This window comes from Vulpes lagopus, chromosome 3, assembly GCF_018345385.1.
Source record: "Vulpes lagopus strain Blue_001 chromosome 3, ASM1834538v1, whole genome shotgun sequence".
NCBI classification, from domain to species: domain Eukaryota; kingdom Metazoa; phylum Chordata; class Mammalia; order Carnivora; family Canidae; genus Vulpes; species Vulpes lagopus.
This window is the reverse complement of record NC_054826.1, coordinates 30,863,526-30,886,304: the sequence shown is the minus strand read 5'-3', so window position 1 is coordinate 30,886,304 and position 22,779 is coordinate 30,863,526. Positions and strand designations below refer to the sequence as shown.

The 22,779-nt window shown below is 42.7% G+C and overlaps 1 protein-coding gene across 2 annotated transcripts in view; it reads left to right on the top strand.

Moving 5' to 3' along the window:
- Positions 1 to 22,779, top strand: part of GLRA1 (glycine receptor alpha 1) — an 86,014-nt gene that overhangs the window by 38,790 nt on the left and 24,445 nt on the right. For both annotated transcript variants that reach the window (XM_041747653.1, XM_041747652.1), the window contains exon 3: positions 1,502 to 1,569. In XM_041747653.1, coding sequence (XP_041603587.1) covers positions 1,502 to 1,569 — 68 coding nt within the window. The remainder of the gene's footprint in view (positions 1 to 1,501; positions 1,570 to 22,779) is intronic.

Genomic DNA, 22,779 nt, shown 5'->3' with positions numbered 1-22,779 from the left:
AGGAAGAGACGCGCCTGAATAAAATAGCCAATGAGTATCAGAGCTGTGTTGAAAACCCAGGGAGCCTTGGAGGGAAAACTTGGATCCTACCTTAAGACTGAGTCCCTTCCTGCACACCAAGATTTCTGAAAAGAAGGAAACTGACTGAGTTTGGGTAAAATGTTTGGGCTACTTTTTTAAAGAGGTAACAGAAGACACAAAGACATCTGCTTCCTTCTTTCCACTGTCAGAAAACTTGGGTGTGAGTTCCGGCTCTACCACATGCTTGATAAATAAGCCCAAGTGAGTTATTAAAACTCTCTGCTCCATAGCAGGGACAGTAATTTTGCCATGGCTCCCTCAGGACCTCATGGGGATTAACAAAAAAGCAGACCCGAAAAAATTCACAGATTGCCCATTGCAATCTTCATGTGAAGGATGATGAGCTATTTATTATCCAAGTCTTACCCGCCTTCAAGGTCAGCTCAAGGTTTATCACCTTCATGAGGTCTTTCCTAATGCCTTGTTCCCCAGAACCTCTCTTATACCTAAACTCCTCCTGCTTATAGCAATCTATCCCATGGTCTCACATTTCTCTCTGGGTATTTTATCTCAGCCCCCTTGTCAGTTCATGTAGAAGCCCAGTGCTTAAAATCCTGGAGTCCGCCACTCTGTGACCTTGAACATGCCCCTTCCTTTCTCTGAATCTCTTTCCTCCAAGTACAACCAATCACTAGCTTTGCAATTAGAGAAATCTGAACTCAAACTCTGGCTCAACCATATGCTGGCTGTGTGGCTTCTCTGAGCCTCTGTTTCTTCACCTGCAAAGTGGAGGTAATAACCATGTCCTCTTCTGGAGTTGTTGAGAGGATATAATGAGATAGTATCGATAACACTCTTAGCACAGCACAGTATAAAATGAAAAGATTGACAGAGGCCCCCTAACAATGAGATCCCAAAGACAAATGTTCCTTCATTTCTTTCCTATCCTTTGCAGTAGAATTAAAAAAGTTTGTCTGAAAAGTATTTAATAAAGACTTATGGACTTCCCTCAAGGTTCCCTCTGGATTCTTCAGCTGGTAATTCCCATCAACACCCTTTCAGGCAATCATTCTTGGTTCATAAGTTCAAGGCAAGGAACTTGCTGTTCCTTGCGATTCCCAAGATGGCCTCCAAATGTTGGAGCCGTAAATACATTTCAGCCACAAATTAGAAGGCAGCCGATGGGGTTTGGAGAAGGGATTTCAACCATATGGCAGGATGATGAATCATCCTGTGTTAATGAAAGTACATCTCAGTTCAGCCCCTGGTGTTCTGTACCTGATGCTCACTTGGGGACCAGGGAATCTGGCATAGTGATGTGGCTGGGAGTCCCTGCTGCTCAGGGTTGGTGTGGAGGGCAAGTAAGGGTCTCCTCTGCCAAGAGGAATCCATCCCTGAAGTCACTGTTCCAGGAATGGGTCCTATCCTGTGGGTTTCTTCTGGGCCATGGAGCTAAGCAGGAATCTCTCTTGATTGGCAGGTCCCCCGGTGAATGTGAGCTGCAACATTTTCATCAACAGCTTTGGTTCCATTGCTGAGACAACTATGGTGAGTGAATCAAAATATGGGCTGCTATTTCCTGCTGAGGACATCTCTCTCCCAGAAATATGTACGCTCTGCATGGAGTTTCCCCAAGAAGGTGGGGAATCTGGTGTTTTTTCAGATCTCCAGTACATACCATGCGACTTAGGCATTTTTACTCTCCTATTCAATGTTTGGGGTGAAGACATACACCTGCAAATGCTCAAAGAGCCAGCAGGGCCAGCACATGCCAAACACCCAGGATGCAGAAACAAAATTATAGGGTTGCCTGGGTGGCTCAGGGTGTGATCCTCAGGGGAGTCCTGGGATCTAGTCCCACATCAAGCCCCTTGTAAGGGAGCCTGCTTCTCCATCCGCCTATGTCTCTGCCTCTTAGTGTGTGTCTCTCATGAAAAAATAAAATCTTAAAAAAAAAAAAAAAAGAAAATGTAAAGAGCTGCATGTAAGCTTACAATTCAACTCTGCAATAGCAGAAGACTGCTTATAGAAGCCGCAGTAGGTCTTTTGGGTTGATTCAACTCTTCTCTCAGTTTTTGTGTGTATTTCAAAATTTGCATAGTAAAAAGTTTAAAATAAACCAACTATACTGGAAAAAAAGACTAGAAGGAAAAATACCAAAATATTAATAGCAGTTATCCCTGGCTTGCAGACTTATGGATAATTTTTAATTTTCTTCTTTCAGTCTTTCCCTATTTTTTGAATTTCTGCAAGGAGCAAATCATATATTTGTGATTGTAAATAGATGCAATGATACTTTAAATTTTTTTCCCAATCCTTGAAAACAAAACAAAACAAAAGTCAATTGTACTTGCTTTGAAGGGAATGATCTAGCTCATGAGAAAACAATTTAAGCAGCCTAAAGTCATCTCTTTATGAGCCAAATGAGAGCAGCCAGCTAATCATCAAGTCCTATAGACAGATGTTACTGCCAGGAAATCCTCTAAACTACCCATTTCTGGGGATGCCTGGGTGGCTCAGCAGTTGAGCGTCTGCCTTCAGCTCAGGATGTGATCCCAGGATCTGAGATCGAGTCTCACATTGAGCTCCCTGCATGGAGCTTGCTTCTTCCTCTGCCTGTCTCTGCCTGTCTCTGTCTCTCTCTCTCTCTCTCTGTCTGTCTCTGTCTCTCTCTCTCTCTCTCATAAATAAATAAATAAATAAATATCTTAAAAAAAAAAAAAGGCAAAAACAGCTACCCATTTCTAGACATCCCTTGCCCCTGGCTAGTTCAGGCTTCCATGGGGCTTATTCACATTACTGCAAAAGAGCCTTAACTCTCATCTTGCTCCACTACGATCCTTCTTTCTCACAGGCTGGTCTTCCTAAAATACAGATCTAACCCCACCATCATCCAGCTTCTACACCTCCCTGGTGGCTCCCCCTCAGCTTCACCATTAAGCCCCAATTCCTTTGAAAAGCTTAGAAGGTCCTCCGTGATTCTGCCCTGCTTCAACTCTTCTCTCTCTCGCTCGCTTCCTCTTCTGGATAATGGAAACGCCTAAGAGTTCTCTAGACAGGTGTGTCTCTGTGTTGATGCCATTGAGGACTCTGCCTAGAGCACCCACACTAGCCCCCCTTCCCTTGCTGATTCCTATTCCCCTTTAAGTCTATGCTAGAATTACCTGCAGAAGCAGCCCGCACACTCAAACACGTGTGTACGTGTGTGAGTTCACCTGTGTGCTTGACCCAAGGCTACGAGTTCTTTCCACCCATTCTCATGACACATTTTACAGTTCCCATAATAGCACTTACCACTCACAAGTAACACGGTTAATGGTCTGCTTATTCATTCCTGCTCTTGCTATAATGTAAGTTATTTCTGGGGTGGAATCTTGTCTCATTTCCTGTGGTAACCTCAGCAGCTGGAACAGTGATTTAATAATGAGTACTCAATAACTTTTTTAAATAAATAAACCAAATCAAGTATATTGTCTGTTGATTCGTACAATGATTGGGTCCTAAGCATTTATGGAGAGTAGATCTAATCTTTCAGCCCCAGACTAGCAAAAATCACTGATCTCTATAGATTGTGGGGCAAATGGTCCAAAATCTGTCCTTTTGCAAAGAGACCTGTCTTAATAGAGTCAAGTAGACCCTGCTCACATCCAAAGGACAAATGATAAAAAAAAATTCCCTAAAATGAATAGGCCTATTATCTCCAAATGGAGATGATCCCACCTGTTGACTAGGAACAAATATGACTGCTTTTCACTGGGCATCCAGGTCAAAACGGCAAGTTTTTCCACACTTTGAATGGATGTCTTAAGAGCTCCTAATGCTTTTCTTCTTGTTCCTCCAAAATCAGAAGCACATTGACCCTTGAATTATTCATACTCTCTGTGTGGTGAGTGTTGATACTTGCACTCTTCTAGAATGGTACATGGTTATCAGATTAGGTCAAGGACCACCCAGCTATGTAAAGAACTTGGTTATTTAAGAACAGGTGTACATTCCTGCTCTTCCAGCAGGAAGAGCACCCCAACCACCCCAACCACCTGGAACCACCCCAACCACCTGGAAGAGCATTCCAGCCCACCCCAACCTGTTTCCCTACAATGGCCACACATAGATCTATTTCCTTGACACAGATTCCTCCTAAAAGAACAGCAGTTTGGGGCACCTGGCCTAGTCAGTTAAGCATCTGACTCTTGATTTTGGCTCAGGTCAAAGAGAGGGAAAGGAGAGAGATCGTGGAGCCTGCTTAAGATTCTCTCTCTTCTTCTCTTTACCCCCTCCCCCTCCTCTCTCTCTCTTAAAAAGAATAGCAGTTTGCCTTTATTTTGTGTGGTGGTTACCAGCCAGGCTCTGGTGTCACATAGATCCAGTCTCATTCACTATATATGAGAATCCACTTTTCTTCATGTCTTTAAGCCTAAATTTCCCCATCTGTAAAATCCCAATGGTGACTAATATATTGACCTCATCGAGGTATCATGGGTGGAAATTAAGTGCAAGACAGTTTTCGTCACAGTAAATGCTTTTTGTAAGTGCTCTTAATGTTTCCCATGATAATGCTGATGATGAAGATGATGATGGTGACCCCAGAGCTATCACTAATCATCTGTGTGACCTTGAATCTCCGTTTTCCCCTCTCCCATGTCTCCTGCCTACCTTTCTAGACTTCACTCCTGCTACATTTTGCTCTCTATAGAGATAGTGTAGCAATTAGGACACAGTCTTCCATGGCCAAGCAAAACATGAGGTTCAGCTCTATGACCTGGGGCAGAGTAGCCTGAGTCAGTCTCTCCTCATCTGTAGAGGGGAATACCAGTAGCATCCACCTTGCCACATGGGGTAAGGATTCAGAGATAAAGTGTAGAAGGTGCCAAGCATGGTGCTTGACACAAAGTACACACACAGTGAATGTCAGCTATTATTATTAAATACTACTCATAATTTTCAACATATTTCATGCCCACTCTCTCATCTGATTCCTTCACTAAATACTAGGTCTTCCAACCACTCTCTACACAGTAGACACGGTAAACACTATGTCCCCCAGTTTCCAGCTAAAGAAATAGATTTGGACACATTGTATCACAGAACTAGTTAGCTCCCAGGCAAGGATGAAGATCCTGTTCTCCTAACCCATAGAAGGTGTTTGCAGTGCCCCACACTGCCATAACATCAAAAGGCAATGACTCAGGAAGCCGAGAGACCACAGACCCACACAGCACGCTTAAGCAACCACCTAACTATTATCAGAAGTAGAAACCCAACCTCACATCGTGCCAGGCTCAGCACACCTCAGGGGAAAACAGAACAGATGGAACATGGGAAGAGCCCCAAGGGAAGCCTGGGGGGGCGTGGCCCCCTGCGGTGGAGATACAGAATCCTGAGACGAAGAATGAAGAATTGGCAATGATGTGCCTCCTTGGGAGTGGTCCACAGGTGGCACAGTTTTCTCCTTATTATTTAATGTTAATTCAGAATAGGAGTTACCATTTTCAGCTTGTACATTCCATAATACTGTGACTTTTTCCCACTGGGTCCTTAGTTATCTATATGCGTTTAATTTACTTTGCAGATGATTTCCGAAAAACATAACCTAATATCTCAGAACTAGAAGAAAACCTGAAGAACCTAAGGCAGTCCTTCATTTTACAGAGAGGGAATATGACGGCTAGAGTGGGGACATCACTTGAGCAAGGCCACAAAGTACGGAGCAAGTGTGACAAAACCCCAGGTCTGACACTCTTCCAAGTGGCCAACACTTCCCCTCCCCCTCAGCTTCTTTCTCACCAAGATCCCACCCACCAAACCCTTTGAATCACTTTCCCCATTCAAACCTCCTTTCTTGTCATGCAGAATATGCTTGGAGAGTAAGACTGGACTCATCTTAAAAACAAGAGCCACACCACACCTTAAATGCTACTGTGTGCCAGGCAGAGTGTGGAGCACTTCTGCATATATCATCTCATTCCGAGCTCACCACAATCTCCAGGGAGCAGGAAATGTTATCCCCATTTTATAGATAAGTAATATAAGGCTCAGAAAGATTAAGTGACTTGTATCAAGTCACACAACTGATCAGTGGCAGAGATAGAATTTGAACTCAGATCTTATCTCACCCCAAAGCCCATCTTCTCTTGAGCCAAATATAAATATTTAATTCCTGGATGTTTGGAATATCCCAGCCTCTACTTGTTTCCTTTCATCATAAGGAAATCAGAGATGAAAGGCAACTTCACTGAATAGACTTCCAGCCCAGGACTCTGCCTCACCAACCACGCAAAGAGCTAGCTGTGCCTCCTGGGCCCATGGTAATATGGACATAGTCCCAATGCCAGAAACTTTCCAGGCTGTGTTTGTTCTCCAAGAGCAGCAGGAGTGCATAGCAGCTCTATAAACAGCTGGAGTCCCCAGGCCTGATTGTCTGCCTCCCAGGGCCTGGCTTTATTCACCGGAGCTAACAGACCTGAGAGCAGAGAGAGGCAGCCAGAAAAGCAACAGGGGTCTCTATCCATTCCCGATGAGGGGAAGGCTGAAGCTGCCAGCCCTTCATCTGACCTTACCAGACACTTTCATTGAGTCCACCCAGAAAATAAAGGTAGGGTTGTAGTGGGAATGGAAAAGAGAGAAGAGAGAAGGGGGTCCTGAACTAGAGCAGCCCCTGTGGCAGGCTACAAGAGAAGGATCTGGAGCTAGAACCTAGAAGAATCCATCCAGCTTGTCTGGACACACATAAGTGTGTATTAAGTGCTTATGCAGCAGCATCTCTGTGCAGTGTTTATGCACATGTGTATACTGTGGGCTTGTATATTTGTGCAAATGTACACATAGGTATGTGTATATGTACATGGTAGCTTAAAGATATTGAAACAGGTAGCCTTAAAGAGAAATGTTATGGCCAAGTACAGGTATGAGCATAAGTATGTCTGCTTCTGTGGTTCTACATGTACAAGTAAGTAAGTGGGGATGCACAGATATCTGTGTGCGCACATATATGTAAGAATAAGTAAAAGTTCTTAAGAGGGAATGAAGTATATTATTTTCAGTTTTGCAATTATATATGGGTATTTGTGACTAGATGAGCACATATTTAAGTACACTTCAATATTTGAATAAGCACATTTATATGTGTATGTATATGCATGTGTGTGTGAATGTGTATACACACAATTACATGTGAATAAGTGATACACAATTAAATGTGTATCAGTATGTGAGTATGAGTATGTCTATGTGATTGTGCACATATGGGGACACCCTGGTAGCTCGAATTCATGTATAATATATATATATATATATATATATATATATATATATATATATATATATGAGACAGAGTGTATGTATGTGTGTGAGTATGTGTGTCTGAGTGCATGTGGATTGACATCCTTCGGGCGTGAATTCCAGGACATGTGTTCCAGACTCTCTTGCCAAGTCTTGGGCTAGTTTGGCATAGAGACAGGCACACTGTGTCCAGGACCCCCAGTGATTGGTGACAGCCTATCCAAATATAGTCCACAAGTTTGGCCTCATTTGTAGATATTAAGGAGCAATGGACAGAATCCTGACCCAGAAATCGAGATACTGGGAGTTGAGTTCTAGCTCTGCCATCATTTGATGGCAGTAGTATACTGTGGGCTTACAGTATCTGGTATCCGTCCGTCCTAGGTATCTGGCTCTAAGAGTGGTGTAGAGAACACACGAGTAAGAGGTATGAAAGCCTTTCGTGAATGCTACAGAAATGTAAAGGATTGTTAACTACTGAACCAATCAGCCAAGTACTCCAATACATGCAAGCCTAAGGAGATGGCTTCTTGTTTTTTTTTTTTTTCTTCTGTTCCCGATTTATTCATTTATCCTCTCCACCTCCATTTATTAACATCCTATATGTGCTGAACATGGCAATAAGCTCCAGGAAGAGTTCTGTCTTATTCACATTAGTCTAGGCTTTCCTGCTGCAACAAATAACCCCCCAAATTTCAAAGTCTTAAAACAACAAAGATTGATTTATCACTCATCTAAAATCTGCTACAAATCCAGGGAACTCTCTAAAACTACTGTCCTCCATGTCGTGGCTGAGCACGGCATCTCCATATCAATATGTGATTTCACATTTGCCATGCAAGGCAACAAAGCCTTGTTGCAAGGCAACAAAGCTTGAGCTGCAGCTAGTCAACGCTTTCCTCCCATAAGTGACATAGACCACTTCTGTTCATATCTCACTCTCCAAAGGATGTCTTGTGGTGCCGCCTGAAGAAAAGTATAATCCCCTCAAGTCCTCAAAAGTAAACGGAAATAGTAGGTCTCTGCTCTCTCTATTGGAGATGGTGAACAATAAAACCAAAGCTAACAACGCAGAGTGATGAGAGAGGTAACAGAGGTTTGCCCAGGATACTGTGGGACGTAGCAAATAATGATGACCAATAGCAGTATTGGCCAATGCTCACTCCACATGTCTAATGTGCCAGGTGCTATGAAAATGCTGTTGTATGATTTTGAGTAATTTTTCTAAAGCCTAAATCTGATCATGGTACTCTCCAGGTTAAAACCTTACAGCAGAGAATGATGCCATGGAATGACCCAACAGCAAGAGGGTTTTTAAAAACCCGTGTGTGTTCAACAGTGCTAAAAGAGGGTGAAAGTCGAGTAAGAAAAGACAATAGCATCCAATGGGTTTAGCAGTGTGGGCTACGGGAAGGGAACATGTATGAAATTAGAAATGTAACCTCAGGGGCATGGAGAGAGCAGAAGACAAACTGAAGCAAAGACAGTAGGAAGATAATTCTTCCAAAAAGTTCTGCTCTGAAGAGAAGGTGAGGTGGCAGTGTTTGTCATTTATTGATCACTTTACTGAAAACCAGGCATCTGTGGTTAGCAAATTATGAGGATTACTCCATATAATCTAACAATCCCATTTTACAGATAAGGAAACTAAAATTGAGAGAGACTTAACTCACTCACACTTTTCCAGCTGATAAATGTCCTCGCCAGTTACTATCTCCAGGCTGCCTGACTTCTGGAGCCCTGCTCTTGGCCTGGTCCACCTACACAGCATGGGGCAAGAAGAAAGGTGGCAGAGCCAACAGGATGATGGGCCATGGGAGGACCTGACCTTATCCTGGTCTTCTGCACTGTGGTCTAGTTAATCAGTAGGATTGTGGGATTCTATCAGAACTTGTACCACAACAAGACCTTGGCCATTTATCCCTTTGGATATTCACAAATGAAACCTCAAGATACACAAAAACAGCTATCACATAGGAGATTAAATGCCCCTTAGTTCAACCCTAAATGTTCATACACTGTTTGGAAAGTAGTACTTTACAGTGCAAACCTACTTCTGGGATCAAGTGACTTAATGAAGCAGATATTTTGAATCATAGAAGATAAAGCTAAATCCACCTACTTTTTTCCAACTCTACTGCTGTCAGGTCTAGTTGACATCACCTCTCTCCTATTTGACTAAAGCAACCTCCTAACTGGCCTCTGTGCCTTCCCTCTTCATGTCCTCCCCTCCTATAGTGGCTAGAGGAATGTTTTTAAGCCCTAAATCAGATCACAACATTCTCTTTCTTCAAACCCTGCAGCAATTTCCCTTCCTCTGGTCTGTTCCCTCTGCCCAGAGAGATCTCTGTGTGAATGGCTCCTTCCCATCCTGCAAGTCTCAGGTCAGATGTCTCTTCAGAGGGCTGCTCCCTGACTCCCTATCTAAAAATGACCCCCCCTTCCAGTCACTATCACATCATTTGTTCTAGTATCCTTAAAGCAGTGTCTCGAATGTAAAAATTCACTTGTTAGTTGTCTTATTTGCTTTTTTATTGGAAGGGGGTTCTTGTCTCTCTCAATCACCGAACACATTGCCTGAACCATAGGCAGTCAATCAATACTGAGAAAGAATTAGCCTTGGAGGTCTGCTAGTTGAACGGCCATCTGTCATCAGAATCTCTACCATAAACATTGTGGCCAAGTAGTTGTATACCTCCAGATGCAGGGAGCTCCCTATCTTCCAAGGCAGCCCAATTTGCCTTTGGACAACTCTGAAATCTCCACTTACCCATGGTTTTTATTCTGTTCCTAGGGCCACAGAGAACCAATCTATTCACCTGACAGCCCTTCAAATAACTGAGATAGTCCTCTTGCCCCCTGCCCACACCTGGACTCTTCAAGCATCCCCCCTGGTGCCCAGTTCCTTTACCATCATGGTGCTCTCCAAGTACATCCAGGGCCATCAACTTCCATCTTGAGATGAGAAGCCAACAACTGAACCCGAGCCCCCAAGAGTACTTAGAGCAGAGCAAGGCAAGGTCACTGCCATCCCAATTCTAGGTTAGTGGGCTTCAAAGCATTGCTTCTAAAAACAGCTCTACCACCACAGTTCAGTTTTAAGCTAAATCTTATGTAGCACTTTGACAAACTGATTAAACCAAACCAAACCAAACCAGGCTGTTCTGTACGAAGTGGAGCAAAGGCCAGGAATCTCATTCCCTCGGTTTTTCCCTTAATCCCTGCCTCCCAGGGAACCTTCTCAGAATACTAAAGTCATTTCTACACGTGCCACCCAAAGACATTTCCTTTAGGTAGCCATGTCACAGTGTTGACTCACACTATGCTACAGAGCTAAACTCTGGAACATTCTTTTAAGTACACAAGTAAGAGATAAAAAGAAGCTTTTGTAATAAGTCTAATGAAAAAGAAAAGAGAGAAAGAAAACAGAAATACCCCTGCCTCCCGTGTTCCTCCAATTCCTACTGCCCTATCCTGAGTTAACCACTACAAATAAATAAGTCAGTGTATATCCTACTGCCCTCCTTGGTCCCACATATCCTCATGTACACATGCACAACCATTATATAACTAGGACTGTGCTCTTTTCCTTCACTATGTCTTGGAATTTCTCCCCATCACTGCATATGGGTCTAACTCATTCTTACCTCTTTGCATAACACCAACTTGGAATATAAGAGGTGGTTTGTTATTACCACATTCCAGATATGACAAATACTTTTAATCTGTTTCCAAACTTTATGGCTTGCCTGTAAAATCCCATGCTCCTTGGGGCACCCGGGTGACTCAGTCAGCTAGGCACCCGACTTTTTTTTTTTTTAATTTTTTTTAATTAATTTTTATTGGTGTTCATTTACCAACATACAGAAAAACACCCAGTGCTCATCCTGTCAAGTGTCCACCTCAGTGCCCGTCACCCATTCCCCTCCAACACCCGCCCTCCTCCCCTTCCACCACCCCTAGTTCGTTTCCCCGAGTTAGGAGTCTTTATGTTCTGTCTCCCTTCCTGATATTTCCCAACATTTCTTTTCCCTTCCTTTATATTCCCTTTCACTATTATTCATATTCCCCAAATGAATGAGAACATACACTGTTTTTCCTTCTCCGATTGACTTACTTCACTCAGCATAATACCCTCCAGTTCCATCCACGTTGAAGCAAATGGTGGGTATTTGTCGTTTCTAATTGCTGAGTAATATTCCATTGTATACCTAAACCACATCTTCTTTATCCATTCATCTTTCGATGGACACCGAGGCTCCTTCCACAGTTTGGCTATTGTGGCCATTGCTGATAGAAACATCGGGGTGCAGGTGTCCCGACGTTTCATTGCATCTGAATCTTTGGGGTAAATCCCCAACAGTGCAATTGCTGGGTCATAGGGCAGGTCTATTTTTAACTCTTTGAGGAACCTCCACACAGTTTTCCAGAGTGGCTGCACCAGTTCGCATTCCCACCAACAGTGTAAGAGGGTTCCCCTTTCTCCACATCCTCTCCAACATTTGTGGTTTCCTGCCTTGTTAATTTTCCCCATTCTCACTGGTGTGAGGTGGTATCTCATTGTGGTTTTGATTTGTATTTCCCTGATGGCAAGTGATGCAGAGCATTTTCTCATGTGCATGTTGGCCATGTCCATGTCTTCCTCTGTGAGATTTCTCTTCATGTCTTTTGCCCATTTCATGATTGGATTGTTTGTTTCTTTGCTGTTGAGTTTAATAAGTTCTTTATAGATTTTGGAAACTAGCCCTTGATCTGATATGTCATTTGCAAATATCTTCTCCCATTCTGTAGGTTGTCTTTTAGTTTTGTTGACTGTATCCTTTGCTGTGCAAAAGCTTCTTATCTTGATGAAGTCCCATTAGTTCATTTTTGCTTTTGTTTCTTTTGCCTTTGTGGATGTATCTTGCAAGAAGTTACTGTGGCCGAGTTCAAAGAGGGTGTTGCCTGTGTTCTCTTCTATGATTTTGATGGACTCTTGTCTCACATTTAGATCTCTCATCCATTTTGAGTTTATCTTTGTGTATGGTGAAAGAGAGCGGTCCAGTTTCATTCTTCTGCATGTGGATGTCCAATTTTCCCAGCACCATTTATTGAAGAGACTGTCTTTCTTCCAATGGATAGTCTTTCCTCCTTTATCGAATATTAGATGACCGTACATTTCAGGGTCCACTTCTGGGTTCTCTATTCTGTTCCATTGATCTATGTGTCTGTTTTTGTGCCAGTACCACACTGTCTTGATGACCACAGCTTTGTAGTACAACCTGAAATCTGGCATTGTGATGCCCCCAGATATGGTTTTCTTTTTTAAAATTCCCCTGGCTATTCGGGGTCTTTTCTGATTCCACACAAATCTTAAAATAATTTGTTCTAACTCTCTGAAGAAAGTCCATGGTATTTTGATAGGGATTGCATTAAACGTATAAATTGCCCTGGGTAACATTGACATTTTTACAATATTAATTCTGCCAATCCATGAGCATGGAATATTTTTCCATCTCTTTGTGTCTTCCTCAATTTCTTTCAGAAGTGTTCTGTAGTTTTTAGGGTATAGATCTTTTACCTCTTTGGTTAGGTTTATTCCTAGGTATCTTATGCTTTTGGCACCCGACTCTTGATTTACGCTCAGGTGGTGAGATAGAGCCCCGTATCACATCTGGCTCCACACTCAACAGAGAGCCTGCTTGAGATTCTCTCTCCTCCTCTGCCCCTCCCCTTGTTCATGGGTTCTTTCTCTTTCTCTCTCTCTCAAATAAATAAGTCTTTTAAAAAATGCCATGTTTGGAAAAGGCCATCATTTTGTGGTATTTAACCACTCTTTTCCTGATGGACCTTTTACATTTATGCAGCTTTTCACTATTACAAACAATGCCACAAAGAATATTCTTGTACCTAACTCTGCGCGTTTCCTCAGGATACGTTCCAGCAGAGGAATGAATAGATCAAAAGACATGAAACTTTTTTGTGATTTTGACAGACGTATTACCCAGCTCACTTCCAAAGAAGCTTCTAATTCACTGTCCCCACAACAGTGTTTGTCTCTCTTTATCCTTGCCAACCCAAGACATTATCAAGCCTTTTCATTTTTACCAAATGGGATTTTTAAAATGGTACTTCATTATCATTTTCAATTTTCACTCCAGACTCCTAGTGAATTTGAGTATCTTTGCATATTGTTTTGCATACTGAGCATTATCAATAGTATTATAGGTTTCTCTTTTTACGTGTACCTCCTTTATGTAGTTGGTTTTATCTTTTGTAAAGTATTTGGTGGTGGTTTACCTCCATTTTTCTCTAATTCGATAGTAATCTTTCCATCATTATCCTTAAGTGATCAGTATTTCTCCACCAATATGAAATGCTATCTTTCTCATAAATGAAATCTCCATATATACCTAGGTCTGTTTCCAGTCTCCATGTGTTCTGCTGCTCATTTGTCTGTTTCTGCACCAATACCACACTATTCTAATTACTATGGTTTAACATTATATTTCTATATGTGGTAGAAACAGTTCTCTGTTGTTTTTCTTTCCTAAGATTTTCCTGATGTTTCTAGTCCATTGTCCTCCCATATGAACCTTAGAATCAGCTTGTTGAGGCTGATAAAAATCACCTCAGGTTTTTATTGGGATTGCATTGAGTTTATAGATTAATTTGGGAGGAACTGACATCTTTACAATATTATATAAACACAATATGTCTCTCCATTTATCTAGGTATTCCTTTATGCCCTTTGGTAAAGTTTTAGAGTTGTTGGGTTCACTTTTTTTTTTTAAATATCTAGGAGTCACATATTTCTTGTTAGGTTTATTCATGGATACTTTGTGAGGTTGATTGCTATTTTGAATGAGATCCTTTTTGTTGTTGTTGCTTTTTTCCATTACACTTCAGTCTCTTTACACAGCTCATGCTAGGTCATTTTTTATACTCTTGGGTTTGGGGATCCAAGAGAAAGTCTATTAAATGTCATCCAATTAGATACGGCTCAACACTCTACAAAGCCTCGGTAAACTGAATACTAAAAGAAGGCCAAGGAGAGAAGGCTTAGAAATGCCATTAGAGTCTGTTAGAGACAGAAAATGGGGCTGTAGGCAGCCTTGATATCATCTGCTGGATGCCTCTCTCCCCAGTACACCACCGAGGGGGCCATAACAATAGGGAATTCGTGACAGCTCAGAGTTGGCCCTCTATCAGATCATATTCAGGAAGGCTGACTCATGACACTCAACCCCACAAAATACTCAAGTGGGTTGGACTGCCACGTTATTTAATTTACAATGCGGCTTTCTATTCTAGTAATAGGAATGCTCATGTCCTCTGTGAAAGCACTCCCTTGCCACTCTCCGAATACCAGGGAAGCCAATCAGGAGTCACATTTGACATATCTGGAACTAAAGGAAAAGAAGATAGTCTTGAGGGAGATTTCATCTAGGCCAGAAAGAGGTCTAAGAAAGCATCCTTGCCTCACCACTCAGAAACCCTCTTTGCAGGAATGAAAGCATTGGTATTCCCCCAACCAGATGATGCTAGATTACCAATTGCCAAATTCCTGCTCCTCAAACACCCTTTTCTCATACTATTGAACGAATGTCTCCCATATGTTTATAAACAGTTCCCTAAATGAGACACAGTACAGCAAATTAGGGTTTCAGTTATTAAATTACAAGCATAGGCCTGTTCTAAATCATCAGGATTACACGTAAGACACTGTGATTGATGCTGGGCCTTGCCAAACTCCTCTACTGCACATTCTTCCCTGTTATTAGTTTAACTTACACAGAGCAACTTTGTTTCCATATTTCTAAATATGTTCGTGGCATATCTCACTACTCCTCCCTACACTGCCAATACTGTCTTCTTTCCTCTTTCCAGGCTAACTTCCCTCCACCCCAGTTTGCACCCTTTGGCAACCAGTTATGAAGCCACCTCACTGTTTAATATCTCAATCCAAAGTTCTCCAACTGCTACTGATTATAAGGGCATGCATGAACCAACCTGTCACATAGGCTCAGTGGGGTCCCAATACACTATGTCTGCTGTATTTTTCATCTACCCATGTAGGAACTTGTTTTTTTTAAAAAAAAGGAACTAGAGAGGCAGCATTAAGTGTCAAAAGAATGTGAAATTGGGAGTCAGACAGCCCTGGATTCATATTCCTGCTCTAGCACCTACTAGCTATGAGAACTTGAGCAAGACACTTAACCTCTATTTGACCTCTCTGGATTTTAGTTTCCTCCCCTATAAAATGAGGATAATAATACCCAACGTTCTAGGTTGATGAAAGGTTTAGAGATACAATGCATATAAAGTTCTAGCAAATGCAAGACTCCCAAGAAAAGTAGCTGCTATTAGCATTTTTATGTAATTATTAAACTCACGCTGTGTTTTAGTGATCCCCTAAAGACAAACAAAGATGCTCAGCTCCACTGGTCCAAACCATCTACAGTTCTTCACAACAAATGTATCTCTGAGTGCACGAAATCTAAAAGAGAATACACTAGGCAGGAATGGTGACTTGGGAGAGGTTTGAGCCACAGAGCAGATCCCTGGAACCAAGGATTCAACAGATCAGGATCTGGGGCGTCCACCAGCACTGAACTTGAGTGTAGAGCAGACAATGGGTCAAACTGGAAATGAGGCAGGAGCTCTAGCAGACTTCTGGACCTGGGGCAGAAGTTTTTTGTTTTTTGCCTTTTAATACTTCCTGATAATTGTGGATATCTACAAATCCACAGCTACATACCTGCAGCCAGCGACAGTATCCAATGGCATCTTCTTTAAATTTCTTTTTATTGGAGTTCGATTTGCCAACATATAGCATGTCACCCAGTTTTCATCCCATCAAGTGCCCCCCTCAGGGCCCATCACCCAGTCACCCCATCCCCCCGCCCACCTCCCTTTCCACCACCCCTAGTTCGTTTCCCAGAGTTAGGTGTCTCTCATGTTCTGTCACCCTCTCTGATATTTCCCACTCATTTTCTCTCCTTTCCCCTTTATTCCCTTTCACTATTTTCTATATTCCCCCAATGAATGAGACCATATAATGTTTGTCCTTCTCTGATTGACTTATTTCACTAAGCATAATACCCTCCAGTTCCATCCACATCGAAGCAAATGATAGGTATTTGCCATTTCTAATGGCTGAGTAATATTTCCAATGGCATTTAGGTGTCATGAAACTGTCACTTGGAGCAATTCTAGGAGATTCTGGGCAGTGCAGTCTAGGAGTTAAGTGTTTAGGCTCTGGCATGAACAACTTGGGTCCAAATGTCAGCTTTGGCCTTTACTAGCTGTCTGATGTCAGAAACAGTACTTTAACCTCTGTGTGCCTTGATTTATCTAACTATAAAATGGGAATGATAATAGAACCTTCATCATAGGATTATTATGAAGATAAAATAACACACATCATGCTCTTGGAATCATTCCTTCCATGTGGTAAAGTCTCAATCTTACAAATTAGTATTATTTGCACCATTGTTATCAGTTCTGGATCTACCAGTAACTAGTGGTGAGAACTCAGGATTTTAGGGCCTTAGCTTCTACATTTGCCCAATGGGGAAAAGAATCTTCTCTTTATGCCAAATGTCATAGAACACAATTAATGTGAAGATGCTCTGAAAAGTAAAAAGCAGCAACTAAATACGACACATTATTAATTTTAAAAAGCCAATGCAGTATACTACCTAAAAGCAGACTTTGGGGGCACCTGGGTGGCTCAGTGGTTGAGCATCTGCCTTCGGCTCAGGGCGTGATCCAGGGGTCCTGGGATCAAGTACCGCATCAGGCTCCCCATAGGGAGCTTGCTTCCCTCTGCCTATGTCTCTGCCTCTCTCTGTGTGTCTCTCATGAATAAATAAATAAAATCGTAAAAAAAAAAAAGTGGGGTAGGGTTAGGATGTCTGTATGCAAGTCCCACCTAAGTCACTGACTTGCTGTGTGGCCCAAGGAAGGTCCCTTTCCCTCTCTGGGCCATGTGTAAAATGAAGAAGTTGAGACGGAATTCTCCAAAGGTTCTTTCTAACTGTAATATTTGATGATGGCGGTAACAGAAGTATGATTCTCTCACTTACGCCACTCTCCATTCCTGCTGTCTTAGTTTAGCTGGCCCTAATTAGACTGCCACAAGAGCCTCAAAATGGATCTCCCTATACCTGTTTTCTCTCATTTCTAAGACTTCATGGCCATTGCTGGCACACTGGCCTTCCTGAAGTCAAATGGAGATATTGCTCCACTGCTTAAGACCCCAGAGGTGCCCAGTTGACTACACAATAAAATCCAAACCCCTTGGTTTGGCAGTGAATGATATCCAGAGTCTCATGCTCAGAGAGCATGAATTTGTATAATCAGACAATCCAGATTCAAATTCTGACTTTACTGACTACTGTGTAAGTCTGAACAATTTACTTATCCTCTCTGAGTCTTCGTCCATAGCTTAGGTTGAAAATACCTATGTAATAGGATTGTTTTAAAGATAAAATGAGGGATGCCTGGGTGGCTCAGCAGTTGAAGGTCTGTCTTTGGCTCAGGGCGTGATTGGGGGATCTGGGATGGAGTCCCACATCGGGCTCCCTGCATGGAGCCTGCCTCTCCCTCTGCCTCTCTCTCTCTCTCTCTCTCTCTCTCATGAATAAATAAATAAAATCTTTTTTAAAAATAAGATGAAATGATGGCATGTTTAGCACAATGCCTGGCACATAGTACGTCCTCAATAAGGGGGACCTTTTATTACTTATATGGCTAGTGGTTGAGCTAAGTTGAACGGCCTGAATGCCCCTACCTCCACACCTTTGCTTGTGCTGTACCTTCTACACAAGATTCCTTTGACCTGACTATATCCATCCTAATCTAAATACTCTGAGGCCACACCACAGTCTTCAAGTCCCTCCTGCTCTAAGCCTGACTCTTCAAACCTGGATGTCCCCCTCACACATCACTGGTCTCCTTTCCAGCTGAAATGAGATATAGTTCCCATCTCAGAGCAGAGATGTTAACTTCAGTAGGATGGAGCAAACTGAAAGGGGCTATTTCCAATGTCACCTTCTCTCTGATAGCTTTTCCAGAATAATCCAACCTAGCTAGAAGCTATCTCAATGGCTTTGAAAGCAATATCTAATAGCAATTTTTTAGAACCTCTTTGACCTCTATCACTGTCAGTTTTATGTGGTAGATATTTGTGTCCATCTCTTAACCTCACCTGCCAGATAATTTGAACTGTCTGAGGGTAGAACCAAGACCTTTTGCCTTCATCCTCACCATTCTAGGCCTAATAAATGTTTATAGAATAGAAATGGATTGAGCGAAGAGACACCCCTTTGACAGCCAGAATGCTGAGACCTAGGAAGTTATAAGAATCTAGTTCTTTGTCCAGGGCTTGGGTGATGTCTCTTGGCTCTGATTGTAATGGGCAACATCTTGCCCACCACATCCCCTTCTCACCACCACACTTATGCAGGCTCTTTCCTGCTAAACCACTCATGCTTCCTATTTTGCCAGAGTACTGAGTTTAGAGGAATTTACTGGGAAAGATTAGAATCTGAAATTAGACGCAATAGGGGTGGCAGTGGGGGGGGGGGGGGCAGATCCCACGGCAGGTGGCACACAGGAAGCCGCCAATAAATATTTATTGAATGACAAAATGAGTGAATGAAGGGACTAATGCTCTACCTTGGTCTTATAAGCAAGGTAGTTGCCCTGTTACCAGAAAAGAGACCATCAGGGACTCTCACAGAGAGGATAGGTGAGTTGATGCTAAAGACTATTGAGCTAGAGCTCTGGAAATCCCTCCCACCTCAGATTTAGATGGGCCACTGTTGAGAGCTTGAGACCTGGAAGCCAACTACTGGAGGGGGAACCTGAGGTTCTAGGGCGGAGAACACAAATGTTGCTCCTCTGACCCCTGAACTTGAACAGAGACCCCCAGCATGTCGAACACTGACCAGTGTGATTGCAGGGCTAAGTAAGCAAAACTGCATTTAGCTTTCAGCCTATTATGCCAATTATATTGATCGCCTCCGAACTGCATATCCCACTGCTGTTTCCCAACTAGGGATGAGAAAATCGATGTTAACAGCTTGTTTGGGCAGCAGCTGCTAAGGGGAGGAGCAGGGGCTGCCGGGAGAAGGAGTTAAGCTGCCTGAGGACACCAGATACATTCTCCAGGTCTCCTGCTCTCACTTTTCATTAGTCATTTCATAATGAGACCCTATCACGTTTATTTCGTTTTTCTTCTTTTAAGGGATGTACCTTTATCTTTTGTATATGTACATGTAAATGTACACGCATTTACTTTTGTAATTAGAAAAAAATCAATATTTTTAAAATATCAGTCACAAAATGCAAATGTAACAAAGCCCTCCCCTAGTTAAAATTCCTCAAAGGCTCCACACAACTCTCAGGATGAAGTCCAAATTCCTCAGGACAGTTGGCGAGGCCCTGCAAGCATCCTCCCCTCACTCATGTATATATTTTTCTTTCCCTGCCCTTCCTCTGCCTCTAGGCCTTCCAATATAGGGGCTCCTACTGCTCCAGAGTGCTTTTCCTCTTGGGCTCAACCATATTTGGTCTCACCAAATATCACTTCTTCTGGAGCCTTCCCTGACCACCAGGCCCCTGTCTAGCTGGAGAACCTGTCTTCTACATCTCCCTGGCACCCTGTACTTAATCCCTAGGGAAGCCCTGAGCTCTGTGTGGTGTAAATATTACACTCAGGTTCCGTGGCTGCAAGAATATGTATTTTTTGTTCATGGCAGATTCTCCAGGGCCTAGAACCATGCCTAGCACTCAATAGATGCTCAGTTAAATGTTGCTGGAAAAAAATTAAATAACAATTAGCTATTTGATTTGGGAGGTCCTTAAAGACCATCTGTGCTAACTCCTTTGAACACTGAGGCTTAGAAAAGCAAATTCAGATTCCAAATTTTAGTCCTTTCTTGAATTGCTGTGTGACCTTAGAAAATGCTTTCCCTCTCCAGGCCTCAGTCTCTCCACTCTAAAATGAGGAAAGCTCCTCCTGCTCTTTTTCTGGCTTTGCCTCCTCCTCTTTCTAGGTATTGGGTAGGTCAGGTTCATCCTCTCAAACTGTTGCCAATCAAGTCGAGAAGATAAGACACATGCAGTGCTAAATGACATGTTTCCAGTGATTCCATTTTGCTAGGAGATCAGAAAAGGAAAAGACCGTGGACACCTAGGGGCACCAAGGCTACTGCAGGAGACAGCGCCTCAGCTAAGCAGGCAAAATTCACAGAGGCAGTGAGGATGAAAGAGGAGCATCCCTGGCACAGAACAGGCCATGTGCACCAGTGGGACAGAACAGCGGGTTGGGCTGACTGACGTGCCTTCAGAACCCAACTCGGCCACTTACTAGCTCTGGGCCTTGGACAAGTCTCACAACCTTTCCAAACCTCAGTCTCCTTCTGCTCACTATGGGAACTTGAATGTCTAGTTTCCCAGGGGTGGTTTTGCAAGGAATAAGTATATGTGACAGTATCTAGAACAGCGCCTGATGCCTAACAGACTGTTTTAAGAAATGCCACTTTCTTTTCTTCCTTCCAGCCACATCAACAGGATTGTCATGTCACTGGCAAGAACATCAAAAGTGCAGCTGGGGTTTGCTGACTGAAGGCTTTTCCTGCCCAACCTCTCATCCACTCCAACCACTCATAGCCTGTGTTCCTCTGACGTGACTTGCCCAGTGCCCCGTCACACACACGCAAACATATGCAAACAAACACACACGCACACACACTTCATGTAATATCCAAGAGAGAAAGGCTATTTCTAATTCCCTGATAAGAGGGGGGCCAGATTGGGAGCTGTCCGTTACTGTGAGCAGGATAAACAAAATATCAACATCCAGCTCTGGCCTAGAGTTCTCTCTCCACCACGGGACTTATAAGACATGAGATTATGAGACCAAATGTCATTTTCTATGGGGCTGGAGGGAGAGTCTTCAATTAAATTATAGAACAATCCTATAAAATACTTTGGAACATTTTATGAGGCTATTGATATTTCTGGAGGCAAGTAGAATGAGGCATGTACCATGGGGGCAACTGGCAGGGGTAAGGGTGAGGGTGAGGGTGGCGAGGAGGGTCATTTGTTCTAGTCCATCCCTGCTGATGACAGATCAAGAGTGATTAGGAAAATAAAATGTAGCATGATCTCATTTATCCAGCACTTTCGGGGAAAACGGCAGCAGGTGCTCCTGTGTGGAGATGATTCCTGGAAGGACAGCATTCAGAGTTGGACTTGAACTGAGGTTATTAATCTTTTGGGGAGCTATAGACCCTTTTGAGAATCTAATATAGACAGCCATGCACTTCTTCCTAGGAAAACACAAACACCCAATTCTACTTGCACTATAGTGATACTATGGATCCCAGATTTACAATGCCTCCCTAACAAAATTGAAAACATGTCTTCATGAAAATATTTAACTTCATGACCCACTTTCATGGCATGGAGACCTCCCCAAACCACTAACTGCTTCTCAGGCTGTGCATGGGAGCTGAATGGACTCTGTCAGCAACTCTAGGACCAGTTGAACAAATCCTCAGCTAGGGAGTCAGGACTCGCGCTCCAGAATCAGCTCTGACCTGCCTCTTCTGAGTGAAACTGGATCAGTCTTAACTCTCTGGACTTCAGTTTCTCCATTCAGAAAAGAAACAAAGGTGGAGGGTGGGAGAGGGAGTTTTGACTAGGATGGCAATTACTAACATACGTTCCATAAAAGGCAAGCATCGTGCACAAAATGCAAGAGTTGTATGCCCAAAATAAATCCAGGAAATGTATATTCTGTTCCCCTCTTGGAGATACATAGAAATAATTAGCTTTTTCAGGTCTCTGAGAAGTCCTACAATAAGAAATCAGTTGCATTTGGTTTAGTCCAACATTTCCCTAACTGGTTTAATCATGACCTTTTTTTCCAGCAGACTACATAACAGTCCCATCAAAGAAGCCTTAGGCTTAGCACTGAGTTTAGAACCCAGTAAGATACTACTCCACAGCATCTATTAATCCTCCCCAGGGGCACCTGGCTGGCTCAGTTGGGAGAACATGCGATTCTTGATCTCCAGGTCATGAGTTCAGCCCCACATTGGGTTTTAGAGCTTACATCAGAAAAAGAAAATTAAAAAGAAAATCCTCCCCAAACACATAAATCAACACCTATGATAGAAGGTTGCAGAAGGCTGGTATTGAAACAAAGTGGTGTGAACCCTATGGCCAGGAGGAGCACCACAGAATTCACCCATCCTTCCTTCATTGCTTGGGAATTAATTGTTCTCTTCAGACAGAACAGTTTGAATGATCGGGCATCAGCTTTTTGCCTCTCCCTTTGCTCCTTCAGTCCATCTAGCAGAGCAACCCTCAAACTTCACTGTGCATGGGAATTACTGCCCTGATGACCTCGATAATAAAAGAGGGATTGACTTCAACTTTATCTGTAACGTACTCTTTCTCTTTTCAAAAAAATGAAACAAA